The 23,484-nt window shown below is 40.3% G+C and overlaps 2 protein-coding genes across 2 annotated transcripts; one reads left to right on the top strand and one right to left on the bottom strand.

The window, feature by feature from the left end:
- Positions 1–1,020: 1,020 nt before the first annotated feature.
- apex2 (apurinic/apyrimidinic endodeoxyribonuclease 2) lies at positions 1,021–4,291 on the bottom strand. Its single transcript, XM_022763134.1, has 6 exons — positions 4,149–4,291; positions 3,942–4,025; positions 3,542–3,722; positions 3,164–3,307; positions 2,740–2,809; positions 1,021–2,294 (listed from the first exon to the last, which is right to left on the bottom strand). Exons 1-6 carry the CDS (start codon positions 4,261–4,263, stop codon positions 1,137–1,139), a joined length of 1,752 nt encoding a protein of 583 aa, XP_022618855.1. The 5' UTR covers positions 4,264–4,291; the 3' UTR covers positions 1,021–1,136.
- Positions 4,292–4,557: 266 nt separating this feature from the next.
- LOC111234917 (protein bicaudal D homolog 2-like) lies at positions 4,558–22,824 on the top strand. Its single transcript, XM_022763133.1, has 10 exons — positions 4,558–4,753; positions 6,498–6,830; positions 9,140–9,352; positions 9,575–9,727; positions 11,840–12,355; positions 13,539–14,420; positions 15,113–15,292; positions 16,657–16,808; positions 18,648–19,008; positions 20,152–22,824. Exons 2-10 carry the CDS (start codon positions 6,579–6,581, stop codon positions 20,155–20,157), a joined length of 2,715 nt encoding a protein of 904 aa, XP_022618854.1. The 5' UTR covers positions 4,558–4,753; positions 6,498–6,578; the 3' UTR covers positions 20,158–22,824.
- The last annotated feature ends 660 nt before the right edge of the window (positions 22,825–23,484 follow it).

Genomic DNA, 23,484 nt, shown 5'->3' with positions numbered 1-23,484 from the left:
TCTCAGAGACTGTTGCCTGAGAATTGGAAGTATAGCCAGTGGTATCCCTGGTAGTGAATTCTGTTCAAAAGATACCCACCCTGTCTCCACATCCCTGACAATCCACGCCACCACAGCTCTAAGCTGGGCCGCCCAGTAGTATAGTCTTAGATTGGGTAAACCCAGACCTTCTTTCTCTTTGGTTGACATCAATATTTTCAGCCGGATTTGTGATCACCCCAATGTGCATTGGGTTGGGTCTTTTTTTCTTTATGAATAACACTTATTGCTGCTTCTGTAGGATCACTTTCTGCTAGGGCAGTTATAGACTCTGCATTAAACTGGAGTTAACTAATTAACAAATATTTTATAATATTGTCCAGGGAAGCCATCTACCCCTGGATATTTGTTATTTTTAAGTTTAAGAATATTTTCTTTAATTTCTTCTTGTGTGATAGGAGATGTTATCATGTCAGCCTCCTCCGCTGTAAATGTAGTCAGATTTATTGAGTTAAGAAAAGATTCTGTCTTTTCTTTTTTATGAGCCTTATCTTCCTCTTTGTACAACTTTCTGTAATAAGTAGCAAATGCCTCTGCGATATCCTTTGGTTGGGTTAACATCTGATCATTACTTGGACATTTTATCATGTGCACTATTCTGTTGGATTGGGATTTACGTAGCTTGAAAGCCAGTACGCGGCTGGCTCTTGCCCATTTCGTAATATTTCCTATCAACGAATTGTAGATCTCCCTCTGCTTTATAAGTTAGTAAATTGTCCAGTTTCTGTCAGTATTTTCTGATTTTTGGTGCTCTGCCAATTTCAATTGTCAAGGGAACATCTGTAAATTCCTTGTTTTGAACAACCAACAACCCAAAACTCTAAGATGGTATTCAATTTACAATAATGTAAAACAGTCAAAGGTTTCAAATCCTCACATTTGAGAAGCTTCACCATTAATTAACAAAATTGTTTCAGCTCTAAGAACAAATAAAACCAAACAAAATAATAGAAAACTACTGTCTTTTATTATTTAGCTAAGAAAAACACACAGTTAACAAATTAAAATGTGTGAAATGATGAGCCTTACAGTACTTGTTTGAGCAAGAGAGACTAACGACTCAGGAAAAACAAGTTGTGGTCCATGCAGTGAACATGTCACTTTCCCTTCTCAACCCAGGCAAAGAAATTACATCGAGCCTCAGGGTTGGAGGAATGGCCCTGAGGACGAGCGCACACAAAGAACTGTTTGCCCATGTTCGGCCCCTCTTTTTTTACAGTACGAAGGACACAGGGTTCCCCGTGGACCTTACAGGAGGGTGGTGGAGGTGGTCCATGAAGCACTGACTTCCAAAACACAAGTGATGCCCCTTTGTTACTGTTTGAGTGTCCCACACTGGGCTGAGGGGTTGAATGTTTTGTCTTCACCTGTTTATCACATGTCTCTGTGGTGCTGCTGGTACACATCTGTGTGGAACCCTCAAAGATTGGCTCTGTATCTTCAGGTAGTCCGTCTGCGACTGAAGACACATTTTCTCTAGTTGTGGACGCTTTCTGGGAGTTTTGTGTTGGGGTCATTTCATCCAGGCTGAGTATTTTTTCACACTGCCTAACAGGCGCTTCAGTAGGGGGAACAGCATTTGTGAGTTTAGGTTTGAAAAAGGAGAGAAGGCTGCCTTGTGGCTTTGAGGAAGTGTTTACTGTCTTTGTCTTTTTCCCCTTTGGGACAACAGAATCTGATGTTAATACCCGTTTTTTACCAGAGACATTTCCAGCTCTGATTGGGTTTAAATTCTCCCTCCTTTCCTCCTCTTCTTGAGATCCAGGTAACACATCCCTCCGCTCCGACTGAACTGATTTTTGGTCCACCTTAACAAGGAAGCGGGACAGTTTCTGCTGCTTGCCAGCGAACTCTGGGAGGTAGCGAGTGCAAATGGGAGGAGGCTTGGAGCTGGGCAGGAGAGGGCAGCTCAGTTGCCCCCATACAGGGCAGTGGTCCGACCCCTCCACCTCTGGCATGATGTCTGCTCCCAAAAACTGATCCTTGGCTAGCTGGCAGTCAGCGAATATATAGTCAATGCGTGTGCCATAGTTGGTCTGCCGTGCTCCAGTGAGAGTGGACCAGCATGTGAATGCATTTGTTCGAGTTGGGTGGAAATAGCGAAAGGTATCCACAAATTTTCCACCGTGGATGGGATCTGTTTCAGATATCTCAGATTCTTCATCAGGTTCCTCCTCATTCTTGTCCTCTTCTGGTTTGTCACTGTGCAAAAAACCATTCAGCCATTTCCTCCCAGGGTTTTCACCAAAATCATCCTAAGTAATGAGAAAAACAAAGTCGGTAGCGTGTATGAATATGTGCGCAATACAGTGTGCAAATTTGGCAGAAACAAAACACTGGCATTTTAATGTAATATTATATTATTCCATCATATAAAAGAAAAAGTTTAATATTTTGGGAAACACTTATTTGCTTCTTGCTGAGACTGTTTTCACTCTCATGTGTGTTTGTTAAAAATTGAGGCTACAGCCAGTATTATAGCTTATTTTCCCATAAGCAAGGGGTAACCAGCTGGCACGTGTACAGTGAAATGTGTTTTTTCACATCTGTTCTTGTATGGATTAAGCAACAAGATTTTATGTGTTCATTAGTGAGCGTTACATGTGCTGGTGGTCATATTTTGTCTTTATGCTAAGCTAAGATAACTGGCTTCTGGCTATAACTTTCATTCATGTAACAGCATTCTAACATTTTACTTACAATATCACTGGGGTCACAGTGGTCTATTGGCCGGTGGGATGTATTTACATCTCCTAAAACGATCACATAGCTGAAAAATAGAACAGAAAAAATTAACTTCGATTGCCCATTTTTTTCCCCCTTTCAATTGTAGAGAGAATAATAGAGTTAAGTTAACATAACAATTTCATGATAACTGCATTTCAAATAGTTTTAAGTTTGTCTAAATTTATAAACCTGATATGAAATACATGTCAAATTGTATATAGCTGAGATTTTTTCACAAATAGACTGCAATAGAAAATGTAATTTTCTAAGCTAAAACAGTCATAAAGCGGTAAAAGGCTGAAATTTGAAAATCAGAATAGTTTCATAGGCAACATGTCTGTGATAAAAGCAGGATACACCTGTGTTTCATCTTTTTTTTTTCTTTCTAAGCACTCACCTGCCATCTTTCAGTATAGCTTCGGCCCGATACTGAAGCAGCTTGTAGAACTGCAGTTTGAACTGTTTTCGCTCTGGCTTTTCAGGGTCAGCCCGTGGACAGTACACATTGATTACCGTAACAGTTTGCACTTTGTTTTGACACCTGTGTGGGAAAAAAGAGGGTCAAAAACAGAACAGACGGTATAGATATCTACAATTTCAGCTCGACTGAACTGATGAGAAATCTATAATAGACTGCAAGAAAGATTGCATTGCGTATGTAGTTGCTCAGTTTTCTTTAATGTGAACGCTGAGATATAGAATACCCAATACAAATTATTTTAATACAAATACAAACTCCTCACAGAAACCTCAAAGTAGAATATTCTTTTCTCACATGATCCTGTGCTGTGTGATGACAGCTCGTCCTTCATTGTCCAAAAGCTGCAGCTCCTCACTTGAAAACTCAGTGTGGTCACCGTAGCATCCAACTGCCCCTTCGTGGTTGGTCAGCAAACCTGTGAGACCCTCCTCAGCAGCAAAAGGAGTAGCACTGTCCTTACAGTAAGTGGCAACCCCTGTGCACAGAGCAGGTGTAGTGCAGTGGTTACAGGGATCTTATGTTCAACTAATCACTAAGTGTCCATTCAAAAACATCAGTCAATCTTTTATTAATTAGAAGAGTGTGTCCTCTCGTCTGGGCACATTGAATGCAATTGATAAAACACAATGAAAGAAGGAACCACACTGTCATGACTCAAGGACACAAAATGAACTGTTATGACTATGTACTGAACCTGAATAGCCGCTGCGTCCTCGACTGTAGCTGAAATAGGAGTTGTAGCCGTCAACAATTGCAGTTCTTTCATCAAGCAGGTCTCCTGTGGGGGACAAATTGGGATTCAACCTTTTATTACTTTCATAACAGACTAGCAGACATACCTGGCTGGCACGTTGCATGTCAGCCCCCCTCTTTTTCCAAAACTCCTAAGCTAACAACTTACTTGTCACTTTTGTCTCCTGAACACAGATAATATCTGCGCCCAGTGAATCAAGAGCCTTTTTAATGCCGCCTCTGAAAGTCCTTATGCCATTTATGTTCCAGGTAACGATCTTCATTGTGAAAAACAGCAGTTGTTTGACTGAATGTGCACATTCGGAAGTAAAACGGAAGTAAAGAAAACAACGAGCGGAAGTGTATTTTCCCTAATCTTTCGTTATTCCGTTCACATTTAGTGTTTGTTGATAAATTATTATTATTCGATTTTTTTCATTATTGTTACATTTCTATGTCAGGATACCCAACATACACCGTACCCACGTAAGTGCAGAATGCAAACATATTTCTTAGTGTAATTGCATTGCGCTGTTGCCTAGCTAGAGGGAGTAAAAGTGCTTTCAGGTTTTCGGCGCGCTTTTGACACTCGACCTCCCGTGAAACGAGAGAACCGGGTGGGAGGAAGGGAAGCGGCTGTTCACACACTACCGGGCTGGTACCCCTGGCTACTAGCGTGATTAGCAACCGTTGCTACTGACAGCTCCCGGAGGACGTGCAACATTAACGTTTGCGAGCAACCGGCAAGCCCCATCTTTGAAATAAAACCAGAGGGTAAGTACATGGTTTTGTTAATGGTGGCTGTCTAGCGTTAGCTAATTAGCTTGTCTGAAAGGACCCGACTGGCGTTACGATAGAACGACACCATGAGTTGGGTAGTGGATGTCGTCTATACCGCTAAGCTTGTGTAAATTTGATTTGGCTTGTTACAAAGCTAGCTAGCCAGCTCACTAGATTCTTCAAGCCGAAGTTGCTAGTAGCATTGTGGTGTCATTTGCTGTGTGCATCAGGCTAAAGCTACTCATGTTAGCTGTCCGGGGCCGTGTCCTGTTTCCAGACCCGGTGTCGTCTTAGATTTGGACACGTTATCCCTGTCAGAATATTTTTCACCCTCTAGGAAGCAGCTTACTTTGGAAACAGGTTCACAATGTAGGCTGCCACAATGCTCAGGAAATCCTGTAATTTACTGTTATTTAGTACTATGAAGGAGTGGTACGTGGGCTAAGAGAAAGGGATGCATACGGGACACATCTTTTGGCACCAGGTCAGCCGGCGCCTGGTCTTTCCATCTTCGGGCAGAGAAGGGGACATGAGGAAATGAGGGGAACTCCGCCCCACCCAGTCAAAACGGGTGGTCAATGTAACATTAATCCATATTGTGTCGATGGATATTTTGTGGAGGACACTTGGGGATGTGACGCCAACATACTGTCTCATCTGTGTAGCCAACATTAGTAACTATCTGCATATTGTGATAGATGTAACGGCGCTGATGTTGAAAAGCAATAACGTTGGCCAGTGATATGTGGATCCCAGTTTAATAGTGAAAGCCTGCTAACTGTGGCGAGGTTTGGAATCATCATCAACGATATTTAAATGTCTTTGGCTAATAAGAGTATATTTAAAGGTGAATAGAAGCAATGGCTAGATATAAGCCCAAATTATTTATAACTAGTGGAGGAAGAAGTACACAGCCATTTTACTTCAGTAAAAGTAGCAATATCTTAGTGCAGAAATACTGTTACAAATAAAAGGAACTGTATTATCATCAAAATATAAGTATTAATAGTGACTCATTACACAGAGTGGCCCATTTCAGAATAATGGATATTATTTGAATATAAATATTGATGCATTCATGTGTTCATCACTTAAATGTTACAACTGGTTAATGATGAGCTAATTTTATTAACAACTTCATAAACTGCTGGGTAGTCTGTGAAGTTTTATCTTATCTCAATTTATAATAACTTATCTGCTGATTATATCATTGTATCACTATTCTGCATCTGCAAAGCAATTACTAACTAAGTTTATCAAATAAAGGTAGTGGAGTAAAAAGTGCAATATCTTCCTCTTAAATGTACTGTAGTAGAAGTATAAAGTAGCAGAAAATGGAAATACTCAAGTGAAGTACAAGTACCTTAGAACTGTACTGAAGGACAGTACTTGAGTAAATGTACTTAGTCACTTTCCACCATTGGTTATAGCAAATAAAATGGTAATGGTCTGGTAAAATATCCAGAGTTGAGATGGCTAGCTGGTATTCACGGGTAATACTACATTTGCAAACTGTATCAGTTAGGGAATTTATGGCTTGGATTTGCGTAGTGGCCCTTTTGGCCTTCTGAGCATAAGTAGAAGTGTTTTCTCATTCACCCAATCCCAAATTTAATCCTTCCCCATGCAGTTTGCTTAGCTGGTGTCACAATATGAATTATACAAAACCTCTTTGCTGGCCATTGTTCTAAGCAGTTTGTATAACCAGTAACCGCATCTTTGTGTTTTGTTTTTGCAGTGTGTAGTAATGAGAGAGGAGGAGTGAAGGAGGCAAGTGTCCCAGTGGAACATTGGCAGACAAGTAGGAGGCCAGGCAAGGATGCTGGAGGCAGATGCAGACCCAGCAGGTGCAGCAGTGGAAGGAGAGGGGGAGGCAGAGATGGGGAGCGGAGACTTGAAGGCTGAGGTGGTACGGCTGTCTCTGGAGCTCCAGGAGGCCACAGAGGAGAAGCTCCAGGCAGCCCGTTATGGCCTGGTGGTGCTGGAGGAAAGTTCTGCTCTCAAGATGAAACACAGGCAGCTGGAAGAGGAGCATGAAGCCCTCAAAGTGGAGCTACAGCAACTCAAAGAGGTAGGAACACCCAAGGCCTTCTAGTTGCATTTACACATTTAGACAACAAATGCAGTATAGATTTTTCTTCTACGCTTGTGAAGATCTTATTCTGCCATTTTGCAAGTGGTATTTTCCAATAACACACTACTGATTTGTGACCTTTGTTTTTCACAACATATTTCTTTTACACGGTATTAATTTGATTTATTGCCTTCATAAATACTCATGATTATTTTTACATCAAACTAATTTTGCTGTAATGATGTAATCTTTCTAACTGAAACAAGCATTTCTTTTATTCAAATTCACGGTGACTGTCTGATTAATACTAGTTGAGACCTGAGATGTTCCAAAAAGCTGCATTTCTCATGTTGACAGGTCTGATCAGTGTTATCTGGCCCAGCATGTATATTGTATTTTCACAGAACGTTCTTGGATGTCACTTTGTTCTCTCTTTGTTCAAAGAATACTTCAGGAGGAATGAAAACAATATTGATTGCTGTCTTTTTATATTTCAGAAACATGCAAGCAAATGTAATATACTGTTGCATTATTGTGAGACACTATAAACCATATACAACGGAAGAGTACTATCCTGTCTTTTTATAGTTTCATCTGCTTTACCATTGTCCAAAAAAGTCAGTCAACATTTCGAAGGGTGATATTTTATAAAGACACAAATCTCTCTGCTCATGCTGCTCATTTTTGATTAACAACTGAGGAGCTGCCTTGCAGTGTACCTGGTAGTCCTATAAAGATACCATTGTTTTCTCTTTATATGTACCAGTCAGCTATGACATGAATTTGATTACTCATCCCTTCATTGGTCACTTTCGGTAGCTGTCTTTCTGCTACTACAATATGCGTTCTGTTACTGATTGCATGCTAAGTCGGTTTTGTTCTTGTATACCATCTGATGCCGATGGCGTCAGAGAGAGAAGACTGTTCAGTGATTAAGACAGCCTCCACAGGATATCCAGTGCTTTCAACATGCTGCATTTTCTCTGTTCACCTTAAGTGATTTTGATACTTAACTGCATAGCATTAAGGATTGAATTAGGTTAGCACTGGATAGTCAAGATAAAAAGATTAGACCAATATGTCAAAGCACAGATTATCATGTAATCTATGCCTTTCACATATGTATTATGAATTGTGACATATGCCCCTCATTGCCTTCAAATTTTTAAACAAACTATGTGCTTCCTGGTAATTTTTTTAATTCAATCATTGTGCAGTAAAGCTGTCAACCAGAAGTAGTACAGTTTGTACTTGCAGTTAAGGTTTCTTTTTTAAAACTGCAGTTTGTGGAGAGTTGGTGGCACAAGGATTGAATATACACAAATTAAATTCTTGTGCCATCCTTATGCTGACATAGTGCCGAATGACTGTGTGAGTAGTTTATATTGTTTCCTGATGTATACATTGTCACAAGTACACCAGTTTGGCATTGGAGGTATTTGTATTGCTAGAACAGGCTTTCTAAAACTGGTTTATGTAAGAAGATAATCCTCTAAAATTCAATCCTATCATGTGGGTAGATTTTGCAATTCTTCTATCTACCTGTTTAAATTAAAGGGGAAATCATGTTTAAATCCTGCTTACAGGCCAGTGGACATGTAACAATAAATCTGTGCCAGAACAACACTAAAATTGGTCCACCCCAATGTTTTATAATCACATATTGAGCAAAGCTCTTTAGTTCTGAAGGGACATAGTGGTACAGAATTTCAGCTATTTTATATAATCTGCATAAAGCTAATTTCTTGGCTGTTTACCTACCTAGGCTTTGGCAGGGTTTTAACAAAGCTGAGTGGACTCATGTTGAAAATTAGCATCATTATATAACTGCACCATGATGTTCAGTTGAGCGTGTTTAGTAGCATTTGATTTCACTCTTGATTTTACTCCTTTTTTTTTTCATCAGTACTCACTGATGCATAATGTGTCAAGGTTACTGATTATGGCAAGCTGTGAAGAAATGCATGTAACTACAGTGTTAAGTGTAATGTATTGAGCTCATATAATCACATGGGCTACATAAAAATACACTGTGAAATGTGTGGAGGCTGTTGTTAAGGTCTAAGGTTTCTTGTTACCGAACCATAATGGGTATTTCCTCGTTGTGGTCAAGTTTCAGCTGATGGTTGCCAGGGAAGTCCTATTTCCTTTCCTTTGTTAATGACATTCCCGGTCTTGATATGAGTAGCACAGCATGATTTGTTTGTCTTGAAGCAGTGCAGATGTTGTTCCAATGTGTAACATCCTGTAGCCTGGCAGCTACTGCAAGTTTTGCCCATTCCTTGACCTGTTTTGTTTGTGTAAAGGCATTTGCAGATTCTGTGAGCAGCCAGAAACGTGCAGCTGCTGATGGAGAGTGCCGGGAGGAGAGCCTGCTGCAGGAGACTGCCACTAAGGAGGCTGCCATGGCAACCCGCATAGAAGAAGTGCAAGCAGAGCTCAAGCAATCACGCCTAGCTCTGAGCAATGCTCATGCAGAGATCGATAGACTGGGGGTGGTCTCCAACCAGCTGAAGAAGGTATGGTGTACTCAGTACACCTGTATAATGGTGTTTTACTGTAAACTATCATGCCCATGTCTTCATGATACATAAGCGCGAACCCCTTAATCACTTGAGGATATATTGGCTGTGCAGTTTCATTCTCAATGTATAATTAAATGTGTATGACATGAGTTTTGCTAGGTCTGCAGTTAAAGGTTTGTGCTTTGCACTGATTTGACAATGGGTTTTTTCCCACAGGAGTGTGAGTGTCTGGAGGCCGAGAAGGGTCATCTGAGGGATGAGATGAAGGAATATAAAGTACGTGAGCTACGCCAGTTGCAGGACAATGGCGAGCTTGAAGAGGAAAACATATCTCTGCAAAAACAGGTGTCTGTACTGAAGGAGAACCAGGTCAGTTATTACTCAAGCCACAACATTACACATTACATTGAAGTTCTACCTACTGGCTGTAATTGTAAATGAATGAGGGGTTAAAGAATAAAAATTGTAGCCATCCAGAGGAAATAAAATTTAACCTAAATATTTGTACAACTGTGTAATTAGGTGGAAAATAATTTTATGTGAACACTGAGCCATTCCATTGTGTTTCTTATTTAGTTCCATAGATTTGTTTTTCGAATTATACTGTTTACTTTTTGTATTAGTTAAGTGCATATAGGTGGGTGTAAGATTAAACCATATGTCAGTGTTGTAGTGCACTACCTTTTTCAGTTACATTTCCTGAATGAGAGTGAAGATCCTCTGCATGCTACAAACTTCATATCTCCCCCTCCCTGTTTATTAACAAAAGTTCACAACCGAGTGACAATTTGGCAAGTGTTGAAGAGACTGCCAGTTGCTGGGTGATTAATATTGTTATTTTCAGAAATCGAAGTAGCTTCCATAGCAGAGGACAATCATTCTTCTCCTGATTACCTGCTTTTTTCATTTGTCAGTGAATTCCCAGAATGGCTGCCTCCCTTGAGAGCCAGATACCATGTCCAATGAAACATTTTGCTGGCTGCAGAAAATAAATAATTATAGTTGCAAGTAGCATTATGGTGAACAGGTCCCATCTAGTAATTTCATGATTCACAAGCGATTGCAGGTCACTAAATGTCAGAATATTTCTTATGTTCTGGATGACTTGGAATGCGCTGAGAAATGATGTATTGGCCCAGAAATGTATTATTTTGTTTTTGTACTTTTAGCTGAGAGGGAACTGTCAGTCAGAAATCGTGAAGCAGTCAGCAACTGACAGGGCCATGTTCAAGACCAGAAAAGCTTCAAATGCCTGTTAATGGGTGAGATTCTACAGGCAGTGCTTAGTTATGTTGATGCCATGAACGTATCACAATGTTGTGAGCTACTGAACATATGTCACATGCATGTAATGTTAGCTTGCCTGTGCCGCATAGCACTTAACATAGTTAAAATGCTTAATGACACAACTGGTACAACTGAAAGCTATTAAGAATGCCACACCATCAGAGCAGAATATTTTTTGGGGGTGCCTCACATTTTAAGTTACACATATAAATCTTGTATTACAGACCTAAATGCTGCTCACATTTAATGCTATGTAAGTGTTTATGTGTCTTAAAACCTCTCCGCATTACAGTTCTTTCATGTAGGTCCATGTAGTTACCCATTTACTACGTACAACAGGATGCTGTGCAGGCAACATCAATTTCTTCTGAAATCAAAAGATGTCAGGGAGTTATAAAAAAAAAAAAAAAAAAATCTTATGCTATATGCTCGAAATGCTCCATAAAAATGTTGTGCTCGCCATAATAAAGGATGTTCAGAATTCATGTGGGTTGTTATGTAAAGTGGTTATGTGAAACTGTCATTGTTTAGGATTCTTGAGGGTGTGAGACAAGTGCTTCTAAATGCAGATAGGCTTTCTGTGTATATTGCAGCTCTGCCAAGTCAAATTGTCCATGACTACTTCTAAATGTAGCAGAGGTTTGTTTGTGTGTTCATGACCTGTTGACTTTTAGATAGAACCTAGTCTTACCTCTACAGTCTCTGTCAAAAATAATTATTTGTTGTTTTAAATGAAACCCCCAAACGATCTAAGTACTTTCAGTCATACACCATCAGCTTTAATGTTACATGTTGATCTTACTTCAAAAGAAAAAACGTTTATTGTTATTTACGATAGTTTATGTAAAGATTCAGGCCAACTTAACTACTGAACTTCCTTTATGAAATAAAAGTATTGTTTAAGGAAAACATACAGTATAGAATTTAAACTCTACATCAGTGGAAGAAACTGTACATAACATTAACAAGGGAAATTTTATCGGTGGTGATCATGAAATTATCGCCACCAATTATGATTTCTTTCTTGGAATTGCCATTTGTCTACTGAAGCCATCTAGGTGTGTGGCTGTGACATTATTATACCGAATGCATTGGTTTATTTGCATGTTGGGGCTAGAATTTGCAAATATATCTGTTACATGAAAACTCTTACATATAGACTTTCATGCAGTCATGCTCCTTATCACATTTCAGGTTGAGTTTGAATCGATAAAGCTGGAGCTGACCCAGAAGAACGAGGAGCAGGATGAGCTTCGAGCTCAGATGGAGGAGGCAGCAAGGCTGAGAGAGATAGCAGAGATGCAGCTGGATGAGGCCCTGGAAGCCCTGAAGGAGGAGAGGGAGCAGAAGAACAGTCTGCGGCGAGAGCTCTCTGCTCTGACCCTTAACCCCTTTGATGCTGTGGGGAACCTGGAGCTCCACTTGGAGCAGCTGGATGACAGCCAGGAGGAGGGCCAGAGGGGAGAGGGTGTAGGTGAGGGTGAGGGAGAGGACCAGGACAGTGGCTATAATAATGGTCCTGGGTCTGCTCCCGGTTCTGCTCACCCTCCTCACTTGGGGGGCTCCAAAACTAATGGCCTCATCCATCGCTGCTCTACTCCACACAACAGTGACGTATTCCTGCGTGCTCCAGCTTCTGGGCTGGTGTCGGACCTACTGAGTGAGCTACACTTTTCAGACAGTCAGAAACTGAAACAGCAACTCCTGCAGGTAGGCAACAGGACAATATGTGCCACTCTTTTAAATTTATTAGTATGTTTAAATTGTGGAAGTGCACCAAAAAGCTTGCTATGAATTTTTGCTCAGAAAAATTCATAGCAAGCTGCCTGTTTGTTTTGTTATGGGTTACCTTGTGTGCAAAGGTGACAGTTTAGAATTTGCAAGATAAAAGATTTTGGAATGGGTTCACCCCCTAGGGTGTATTAACTTTCACTAAGTTCAGTAATACAACAATCAGGTGTGGGTCACGTGTAAGTAAAAAATTCAAATGTCAGCATGCTTATTTCTGCTTCAATATAAAATGAATATGAAATAATGTACATGAACTTCTTTTGGTGCCAGTTAGCATTTTAGCACTAAGAAGACTTTTAAAATAATGTGGTAGTTATCATTTATTTATTTTTTAAATGTACTTGGAGCTTTAGACAGTGATGAATGAGCACAAAATGGTTTCTTCCTAATGGTAATGTACTATATATAGCCTGTACACTACTACTAACACTATTTACTCATTAACAAAGAACACAGTGTATATTGAAATTAGTCTTAGATGAAAGCATCTGTTCTAACCAGACTAATTAGATACAACCTTTTGTTAAGCTGAGTAGTGAGATTCTCATACAAGTTAGATTGTGTGACAAAACTGTTGACAGGGATTTCTGCTGCTTCCTGCTCTAGACCACATCCGTTGTATGTTAGTGTGTTGGCTTGTCTATATTAATAAAACCCACCTGGCACCACTTTACATAATCTACTTAACCAAGCGATTTAGTCAACTCCCACTCGATACAGTTATGCTTCACAAATTATAGGTAGTCAAGAAAACTGAGGATGTCTTGAACTGTCATGCCTGTCTGTCTGAAGGAAATATATTATTTATGATGCACTTAAATTGGGGGTTGGGTAACCCTACCCACCAGATGTTGAGAGTGTCGAGCAGAATGGGGTCAGCCTCTTAAATATGCATAAAAAATGCATTAAGAGTAAAGGAGGTTGGGGGGGGGGTTGTTATAGAAAACTGTCCTTTTGTTTTATGTAAAATAATCAAGAATCAATATAGAACTATTGCCCTGGCTTACAACTAAAATTGTTGATCAAATTTCATCATATTTAAGACATATCTGTTCATACCTCTCAAGAGTTTCATCTTTTGTGTATGTGTGTGTCTACCCAGGCAGAACGAGAGAAGTCCAGCCTGACTAGCAAAGTGGAGGAACTGCAGATGCAGCTGGTAATGTCCAAACAGGCACTCAGTCAGCAAGAGGACAAGGTTGGCTCTCTCACCCAACAGCTGGAGGCTGTGCAGAGCAGCCACCAGCACAACCAGGATGCAGACGACAGGGGAGATGATGAGACAGAGATTGGAGACGGTGACAATGGCGTCTTTGACTATGAGGTAGACACCAAGAGCAAGGAGGTACTGGAGGCGCGCATGCGTTCAGCCAGCGAAGAGCTTCTAAAGCTTCGAGATGAACTGTCTCAGGCAGGAACTCGTTATAACACTCTGGAGCAGCGATACAAGCAGGAGAAGGATCGCTGGAGGGCAGAGGCCCAGGAGCTGGCTGACAAGATCCGTCAGTGCATCAAGTCCAGTAAACAGGACCAGGAGCGTATCAGTGAGCTGGAGAAGGAGATTGGAGCCACACGGAAAGTGGCAATTGATTCAGAGGGCCACTTGAGTGTTGCCCAGGAAGAGCTGCTGGCCTTCTCTGAGGAGCTGTCCAACCTCTATCACCACATCTGTGTGTGCAACAACCTGACACCCAAACGGGTTACCCTGGACTATTACCGTGATAGCGCCAGGGCAAGTGGTGCAGGAAGTAGTGCAAGAAGATCACACCATGTCTATGCCCAGCACAACTCCCAGAAGAAGCCACGAGCCAATGACATGTTCATCTCCAAAGCTGCTGCATTGCAGTTTATGGGGGAGGTGGACAGTGCAGGAGCCAGCGCAGACTCTCCTAATTGCCCTGGCTCCCCCACCCTGGATTTCAGGGACCCTTCCAATGTCCGCAACTTGGTAGCAGTCATCCGCTGCCAGATCAAACACCTCCGGGTAAGAAAGTACTGCTTATCACTGAGGGCTATTCTACTACTACTTGATTGTTTGTGAACTGAAAGTTATAACCAGTGCACATTCTCTAACTCCCTCATTGTAGCCTGATCACTGAAAGCCTAGCTTTTGTTCTGGGTGAAGGCATTTCCTCCTGCACAAATTTCTCGCTGAACTTAATGCTCAGCTCAGACTGTTAAAAGTAGCTGAGTAGCTCCCATGTCTGCACAAATCCATTGCCTGGTGTGGGCCTTGTTGACACGTGCGTGTGGGTTTGAATCGATTGGATTATTAGGGGTCAAAGTTTAGTTGTGGCGTCTACGACAGACGGAATACTTTCAGAAAACACAAGTGTCTAGAACACTGGAAAGTTGTGTTTTCATGTTGCCAAACTCATTTTAAAACACATAGTTTGTTTCTTCATTTCTGAAGATGAATTTCACAGGTAGAATAATACTAATGTTAAAAAAACAGACTAGTTTAGACCATTTTAAATAATTTGTTTGGTTTTTGCCATTGTTAACAGTTTGATTTTTGGACATGCTGTGTTGGAAAAAAAACACAGCAAAACTATTTACTCTTTATAGAACAAATAGTTTTCCCATGCTGAAATTACAACAAAATTTTTTTTACCTAATTTTACCTTTTACTCGCTTATCTCACTTTTATGAATAATTTACTTTATATTCTTTCAGGTGGCAGTGGACCTGTGTCGTCAGAGGGGTGCAATGCCTTACTCAGGGCTCAGTTGCAGCGGAGAGTCAGAGCGGGATGCTGAGAGCCTCATGGAGGAAGTACTAAAGCTGAAGTCCCTTCTCAGCACCAAGAGGGAACAGATTGCTACCCTCAGGACGGTCCTCAAGGCTAACAAACAGGTAGGTCACAGTAAGCACTGGCTTGGTTAAAATGTTGCCAGTATCGATGCCAGCACGTTTTTTTGAAAGTTACGCATTTCAAAACAGTGACGTCAAACTGATGCATCTACGCTGGTGGAAAAAGGGGTCATGGCGGAGAGGAAGAGTTACATGTCCACTGCTTCTACACTGTTCGGACTCACAGATAATAAAACAGTTGCCTTGATGCCAAAAATCTGTGTGGGTCTGCTCTTTTCCCACACAGAAAATTGACCAGTAATCATGAAGGAAATTTATAATGAATTGGAGCAAATAAGCAGAATCGATAATGGCACTGGTATCAACCTGACCTATCAAGGATTTTCCCTACAATACACTCCTCTAATGTCCAAGATCAATGTGCATTTTATTTGTAGCTTGCCATTAAAACAAGCTTTCCTTTTTCCATTTTGGTTTATTCTGAGAGTCTTCAATCGTTTCTTTGTACATACAAAAAATCCAGAGAACAGCTACCTTAGTACACAGGGATTGTCTGTTGTGAAATTTAGGTTTTCCTTCTGCTGCCTCCATTTTTAACAAATTTTTGAAAAAATTGGTTGAATTCAGTATTTTTGATATTAAGGTGATTGTCGGGATAAGGTAAAAGAGCAAGTCTTCTTCAGTATTATCCATGGATAATCTTCACATAAGCAGTACTGTTGATCTGTATCATCAGTGTCCTGTCTAGACAATCCATTGTGCTCCCATGTTTCTGCACCTTGAGTACAGTGTGAGGTTGAACTCCTCTTCCCCCTCCTCTTTCGTGTGCCTCAAGCACTGCATGACCTGCTTCTGTCTTTCCCTGAGCTCTCACTCTCCCTTTTACACACACACATTAACACTCAAGGTAATCTGCTTGGCAGAGCCATCCTCACATACAGTAGTTTACCTTCTCAAGTCTGTGCATGTGATGTAATTATGGCATTTACATGTGCATTCAAGTCACAGACACGCGTACAGGGTGATCACACGAAAGGGGACAAACTGGGCTGAGGCCTTCAGCCACATACTGTTATCATAATCTAAGCAATGTTTTTTCATTGACCTTCCAAACTCTGATACAGATCTCTTTTAAACGGAGGACATGTTGCAGTCACATAAAATGGGATAACAGAGACACTAATGATGGCAGTTATACTGTAGCTTGTTTAATTACTAAGGTACACTCTTCAACACTATTCTCTCTAGAAATTCTGTGTATGATGGTGCTGTCGGTTTGAAATATGTTTATTGCTAAGATATTTTGTCTGTTCTGTACAAATCATGCAATTCACCCCACTCTAAAAGACTGGTGATGGTAGCATATTAGAATACAATGGTGTAAATGTATTTTTTTGTCAATGCAGACTGCAGAGTTGGCCCTGTCCAATTTGAAGACCAAGTATGAGACGGAGAAGAGCATGGTGTCAGAGACAATGATGAAACTGCGGAACGAGCTCAAAGCCCTGAAGGAGGATGCCGCCACCTTCTCTTCTCTCCGAGTCATGTTTGCCAGTCGGTAAGATTTTTGTTTTTAATTTGTGACAAAACTGCTCTATTCAGTGATGTTTTAAAGGAAAGAACGACTTGCATTCATTTTGTCCCGTAACAAAGATGATTTTTTTATTGCTTTTAACTTTCTTTAAATTAAAACATGTTAATTAGCTCTTATTGTCTGGTCTTTGCATCTCTGCTAACGTTATTCATGCTTAGTAATGGTGCTCTTGTTGTGGTACAGCCTTTGCTACCACTCATGTAATAAGCTTAACATGCTTATTACGCCTTTGGACAATCCACTGGTTCACGTGAAGATTACGAACCACATGCTCTGCCCTGTGCCGACGGGGGAGGAGGCAAGGACAGATTTGTCCCATCAAGCCAGGTCACCTTAAGGAAGGAGAAGCCTAATGTTGATGGGAGATGGGTGGGGCATTAGATGGAGTGGAAAGGTGTTATCAAGGGTTAAACCTCACTGACTAATCACTAACTTCTTCTGAGCATCAGTTGGCATGGTAATTGTTTGGAGGACTGTTTTTGTAATGTGTGATTGAGCTAATTGTCTGCAGTTGTCAGCAGAAGTATTTGCATTTTTGTTTGTTATTAAATGCTAGAGAATCTTCTTAGGCATGCATTAGCCTGTCTAGGCCCTCTCCAGACAGTTATGAGCTGGCATTTGATTATCCTTAAGAAGGATTGGAGAACAGACAGTGGTCAAGGACTGTCTGTTGCAACAGGCTAAAGATTATAGCTTAAAAAGATCCCCCTTGCTTATAATTAAGTTTAGTGGTGCCATCATGTGGATAACTGGGGTGACTGCATTTCTACTGTATATGAAGGCACTAACAGGCGGACCACAGTCCAGATCCTGACCGAGACACCATCCTATCTGGACCTGGACCTATAACCTATAAATCATTGAGAACAATACAATTTTGACGAAGTGTTTTTATTTTAATTGGTGCAGCTTTTCAAGTTTATTCGTACCGGTCATGTGATGTGACTGGTCGTGTATGTTCTTATTGCTGTCAAATTCACATGCGCCCCTATGTTCTTGCTCTCAAAATTGTTATTAGTAGTCAATCAATATTAATTGCTCATATCTCTATGTAATTTAATGATTACGTTTTTTTTTTTTTTTGGCAATAGCTTCTCAAACGTTGAGTATTTATGTATTTTTCTGTGTGATCCAAAAAACATAACCAGTGTTACTCAATTTGTCCGTTGGTAACTTGTGATTGTATTTGGTAATTATTTCAGTAGATTTAACAGGTAATTCATTAATTTAAAAACCTACTAGATTAAAAAATAATAAAAATAATCTTTCGTCGCAATACTAGTGTTTGGTCACAACTGGTGTTAAAAAATGTATGGCCTAGTCCACATGTGCACAGCTATTTTTCAGAACATAGCTTTTTCTGTGTGTTTTGTCCTTTAGTCCACACAGAAACCGCAGGTTAGGTCACTGAAAATGGACCTTTTGCAAAACTCTTTCCAGGGTGAAGATGTTCAGAAACTCTGACATGTAGACTGAGGAAAAGTTTTTGGTTTGTCATGTCATTGTTGAACCAGTAATAACTTTTTTTTCAGGCTTCTGATTGATCAACCTGGCTTCACAGTTAGGGTCATTTGCTGCCTGTTGGTTTGGCATGCTGTTGACAGCTCTTGACAGCGTGTTTTCATGTGAATTTTTTTTTAAAACGCCAGGAGGAAAATCACTGATTTAATCAATACCCTTGTGTGTGTGGCCTAGGCCTACGAGTCATGTTTAACATGTGTGTTGTGTCTCTGGTTTTGTGATTTAATTTGGTCTTGCCTGCTTGTGCATGTTGCACCTTTTGATTGTGTGTGCATCTCTCAGGTGTGACCAGTATGTCACTCAGCTGGATGAGATGCAGAGGCAGCTGGCAGCAGCCGAGGATGAGAAGAAGACACTGAATTCTCTGCTGCGTATGGCAATCCAGCAGAAACTGGCTCTTACTCAGCGTTTGGAGGACCTTGAGGCCCCTCTGTCTCCTCACAGCTTGAATAGCAGCCCTCGTCGCTCCCGGGCCAAAGAACTGGCCACCAAGTCAGGCAGGGCCCCTCGGAGTCCTCGAAGCAGTCCGGCACGGCCTCCACTGAGGAGCAGTCCACGAGCTAGCCCCGTTCTTGGCAGCAGCGTTCCCGCAATGGCCACACACCACCTGCGAGCTCTAACACGAAGCCTCCACACAAGCCCTGTAAGAACCCCTCTATCTCTTTGTGCTGACAGCCATATCCAGACAAGCAGCCGGTCTCGTAAAGGCAAGGGTCTCCCGCGAGACGCCACTTTCATTAGAAGTCTAAGTGTCAATGATGTTTTTAATGCAGAGTTGAGTCCTGGCTACTCCCTGACACGTAAAGGTTCCACCAGTTCTGTGAAAAGTGAAGTAATGGTTAAAGCACAAATTGGTGATTCAAGAAAAGGTGCATCAGGCCGGAGGGCTTCAGTCCCTGCACGTCAGGACACCTTCATCACAACTCATGTTGTATCTGCCTCGTCCACCAGGCTAAAATCTTCTTTGTTTTCTTCATCCACAGATAAACTAACCTCTTCCAAAGCTTTGCGTGTGTATCCTAACACATCTGAAGCATTGAGTGAAATTAAACAAAAGCCTGATCTAAAACCAAACTTGGATACTTCTGTGCGAAGAAAACAACCATTGGCTCACAGGTCTAATTCTGTACAAGCAGCAGCTGCATGCCGTAACACATTTCAGTCAGACTCTGTCTCTTCTCACTTGAGTGCTAAATCTTCAGTGCCCCTGACATCCACATCTCCCACTGTTCACAATCCACCTGGTAAGACCAGGATGACTGGAGTGTGTAGAGAGTCGAGACGTAGATCATCCACCTCCACAAATAGAACCACTGAAGAATCACACACTAATGTTAGTAAGAGTTCTGGTAATAAAGCTCAGGCCACATCTGGCAGGGCCCGGAGCTCACACTCGAAATCATCTCGCAGGCGATGAGATAAAGTAGCTAGAGGATTTATGCTCTATACTAAACTGCTTCATCTATATCTATAGATTATGTTAAGAAATCTAAATAAGATATATACTTATTATATTAAATATCTAATAGGCTATCATTAATATTTGGAACAATCACTTGTGTTTTTGCACAAATTTATTTTAGTACTAATTCTTATTGGGGCTAAAAAAGTTTCTTTACTTTTTTTTAATTATACATCTTTCTTTAATCAAATGCCCCTAATTTGCTGGTCCTTTATATGTTGTATTGATCTGTTGATCCTTATAAATTACCCTCACCTTTTTAAGTTCATTTTTTTGTTGGAACTAAATGTTTTCTTTTGTCTCTGTCTCACCTTGTCTCTGTAGCGCTGAAACACTCCTTCCATTACTCCAAACTCCCTCTTCTCCATAAGGACCTGTCTTCATGTTGACTCCCTGGCTCCCTCCTCCTTTCCTGACTCAAGACATCCTGTCCATCCCAGATACGATGCTACATTCCCCACTCTACCCACCAGAACCATGGAAAAAAAAAAAAAAAAAAAAGTAAAAAAGAAAAAAAAATTCTCTCATCCCACCCTCTTGGTCTTCTCTGCTTGGAGCGGAGAAACCTGCATGCAGCCTGGAGAAGGATGAAGAGACAAATGTGCTGCTCATTGCTCTGTGAAGTCATTAACTGTGTCTTGTCCAAAGTGGTTTCAGCTTCATCTGGTCTTGTTCAGGGCTTTGTGTTGTGGGGAACCACTGACAGTATTTATTCCAGAATGAGACTTTTCCTGTACAGTATTACTGTCTTTTGATTCAAGGCTATGATCTGTTTTAAGGCTGTATATCTTTACACTCTTGCCTTTAGTCTGGCATCCTAGTCAGGCCTGTCCTGCGTCTTTTAGTGTCTGTAAGCTATTAAATCATCTGTGATAGATGTCCCAGGTAGTGATTTTATAGAACAATGCAGCCTTACTAAAATAATTGCTATCCTAAAAGTAAAACGTTTGCTATAGTCTTGAGGTTTCTCCCTATTACTGGTGGTGCAGTTACATGCCCTTTTTTATCCAGTGACATGTCTGGCTCTATGGCTTCAGCCACACCCTTTAACTAGAGGTCAGTAAACACGCCATTTCATTGATGGAAATAGATCAGCCATAAGTTCACCACCTCAGGTCAAACACCGAGTATTTAGAGACATGATTTGGGAGATCTTTAATGTGCATCTTACTTTGCAAACTATGCAGACCAAGTCAGAACAGTGCCTGTATTCTTCCTGCTGTTCTTTAGAATCAGGGTGGGTTTTGAAACTTACCTTCGCTTCCAGTCAACAGTGGCTGGCTGCAGTAATTTTACAACAGCCATTTAGCATCTCTCACAATAATTAGCTTTGGGAATTCATCTGGGGGTGCATAGTGGCACAAGTGCAAGCATCCCATTGGCTAATAATGTACTCATCTGCGTGTTTAGCTGTGGGTTTTAAAAGACACTGTCTTATATAACTCAAGAATTCAACTGGCTTGGTTTTCCTTAGAACTAATACTAACCTGTTGGGCCATGCTCATTTCTGTCAATTACAAAGTTATAATAAGTGTTCCCATTCTGCTTCTGCTTTTCTCACTCCAGCTTAGCAACGATCCTCATGTTTTGTATATCATCATTTAATGTCACCATACTCATGTGTGCTACCAAAGTAAGCATGTTGTAATGAAGTAGTGTTACCGACAGCAAGCTAGTTTCTTCTCCTGTGGCTAAAGCATCCATTGTTTTCAGTTAGGAATGCTAATAGTGCTGGCAAGCTGCTGTTAGGGTTGCTGCTTATGAAATGAAATAACAATAATGTCCCATAATTGTTAAAAGCATTACACAGTGCTTTACATCTAGCAACCCACTATAACTTACAACAATAAATAAATAAATAAATTTAAGAAATTAAAACGTTTCAAAACAAGAAGAGAAACAAAAGAAAGAAAGAAAAATACACTTTTTTATTGTGGATGTACGCACATGTTCGATGATAGCCAGAACATGGGTCGCTTATAGAGTAGTTTGATGCCAGGCTTTGATTTGAGGACATCATTGCATATGTCAACATTGGCACTGTAACAACACCTGTCTGATTGAGTGCAGTTTAAATTCAAATTGAATTGATCTGATGTGATCAATCATGATCTTTAGAACACATTTGGAAACGGATGTTTGAAAAATCAGAACTGAAGAAAATGTTGGCATCACTTTTTTTTTAAAGCTCAACTGTCCTGTGGTTTAGTAAAAGGGGCCACATCCTGCTGATTGATTTCTTTTTTAATTATTATTTTTAGTGCCTTGGTTTTGATCTTGTCTGTTGTTTTAGACCACATCACATTTTCTAAATAGAGGCTACTTCAACACTGTAGTTGTGATTTCTTTTCTTTTTTTGAAGGTATGTTTTATCTGCTTCTGAGGAAACTCGCTGAGCAGTGTTAGCACTGAATAAAGGGATATCTCATTTTGGTAAAATATTTTCACTTTTTAGCTAGCATGCCTTGTATGAACTCATTAGTATTAACTAATGAATAATTTGACATGAGCTTACTGCTGTATTAACGGTCACCATCTTTATTTATTCTAGAGAACTGAGACAAGTTACTGTATAAATATTATGAATACAGAAAGCATAACATCAAAAAGTATGTACACTGTTACAATAATGTTTTAAAAATGATAATATTTGGGTCTTCAAGGGGGAGCTAGACTGTTTATGGTTGACTGTTCATTAACAAATAAAAGTGAAAATACTTTAACCTAATGTCATATTGCTTTGAAGGTTGTAAATGGATTTTTTTGGTCTATTTAATTCTCTGTGCAGATGTGTGTATAATTTAATTACCATTGTTGTATAATATTTTAACTGTATTTATGTGGTCTGCATACTGTGTAAATTGTTCTAGAAGACGACATGCACACACTCCGCATAACACATTTGGTGGTCCTCAACTTTTTATGTGTATGCAAGTTGACCTTTCATTGACCTGTGAACCACTTTTGTCATGAAGAATAAAAACAAGCCAACACTGAGTGAGACTGTGGTCTTTCGAGTTAACACGCAGCATTAGTCGTGTAACATAGATTTCTGAGATGCTTTCAGGTCATTATATGGGATTGTACAGCAGACTGCTATTCTTTTATGTAAAGTTGCTGATAAATACATTTGCGCTCTGTGGTGTGTGATGGTAAGTGCCCATTCTAAAATCTTAATGGATTATCTTCTCTAGTAGGGAGGAAAATGATAAAATAAACGGCGCCCAGTAGTGCAATTGCTACCTTCAAAAACTGAATTAAGCAGCATACTGCATAATTAATTTCAGTATACACCAGCATTGTTCATAATTAACTGCTTGACTGTTACACAATAATAAGAAATTTGCAGAAGAATTAATGCTATCAGTTAAAGTATCCTGAGAAAACAGACTGCGCACCAAACTAACCCCACAGCATGTGGACATGTTGCTGTTTCTGAATAAAAACCAGTGGACAACCTGTGCTGAGGACTGAGGTAGACCTGTTTATTTTATCTTGAAGTTTCATGCCAGTCCAACTCTGTTGTGCGAACAGTGGCCTGGCTGTTCACATCAAGTGTATTTCTCCGCACCGATCAAGAAGTGCTTCAGCTCCTCTGCTTTTTATAATAACCTCATGAATTTAAAATAGTATCTTTTAATCTTGTCAGTTAACAGT

This window comes from Seriola dumerili, unplaced genomic scaffold (genome assembly GCF_002260705.1).
Source record: "Seriola dumerili isolate Sdu_G_001 unplaced genomic scaffold, Sdu_1.0 BDQW01000468.1, whole genome shotgun sequence".
NCBI lineage: Eukaryota > Metazoa > Chordata > Actinopteri > Carangiformes > Carangidae > Seriola > Seriola dumerili.
The sequence above is the reverse complement of the archived record's forward strand: the minus strand, read 5'-3'. Positions and strand labels throughout refer to the sequence as shown.

Excerpts from the sequence above, each read along its gene's own strand:
- apex2 (XM_022763134.1), bottom strand. The coding sequence starts at position 4,263 with ATGAAGATCGTTACCTGGAACATAAATGGCATAAGGACTTTCAGAGGC. Across the intron at positions 3,308-3,541 it reads ATCACACAGCACAGGATCAT|GTGTCAAAACAAAGTGCAAA; the intron begins GTGAGAAAAGAA and ends TTTCCCACACAG. Across the intron at positions 2,810-3,163 it reads GCTATACTGAAAGATGGCAG|CTATGTGATCGTTTTAGGAG; the intron begins GTGAGTGCTTAG and ends TCTATTTTTCAG.
- LOC111234917 (XM_022763133.1), top strand. The coding sequence starts at position 6,579 with ATGCTGGAGGCAGATGCAGACCCAGCAGGTGCAGCAGTGGAAGGAGAG. Across the intron at positions 9,728-11,839 it reads CTGTACTGAAGGAGAACCAG|GTTGAGTTTGAATCGATAAA; the intron begins GTCAGTTATTAC and ends ATCACATTTCAG. Across the intron at positions 16,809-18,647 it reads CGAGTCATGTTTGCCAGTCG|GTGTGACCAGTATGTCACTC; the intron begins GTAAGATTTTTG and ends TGCATCTCTCAG.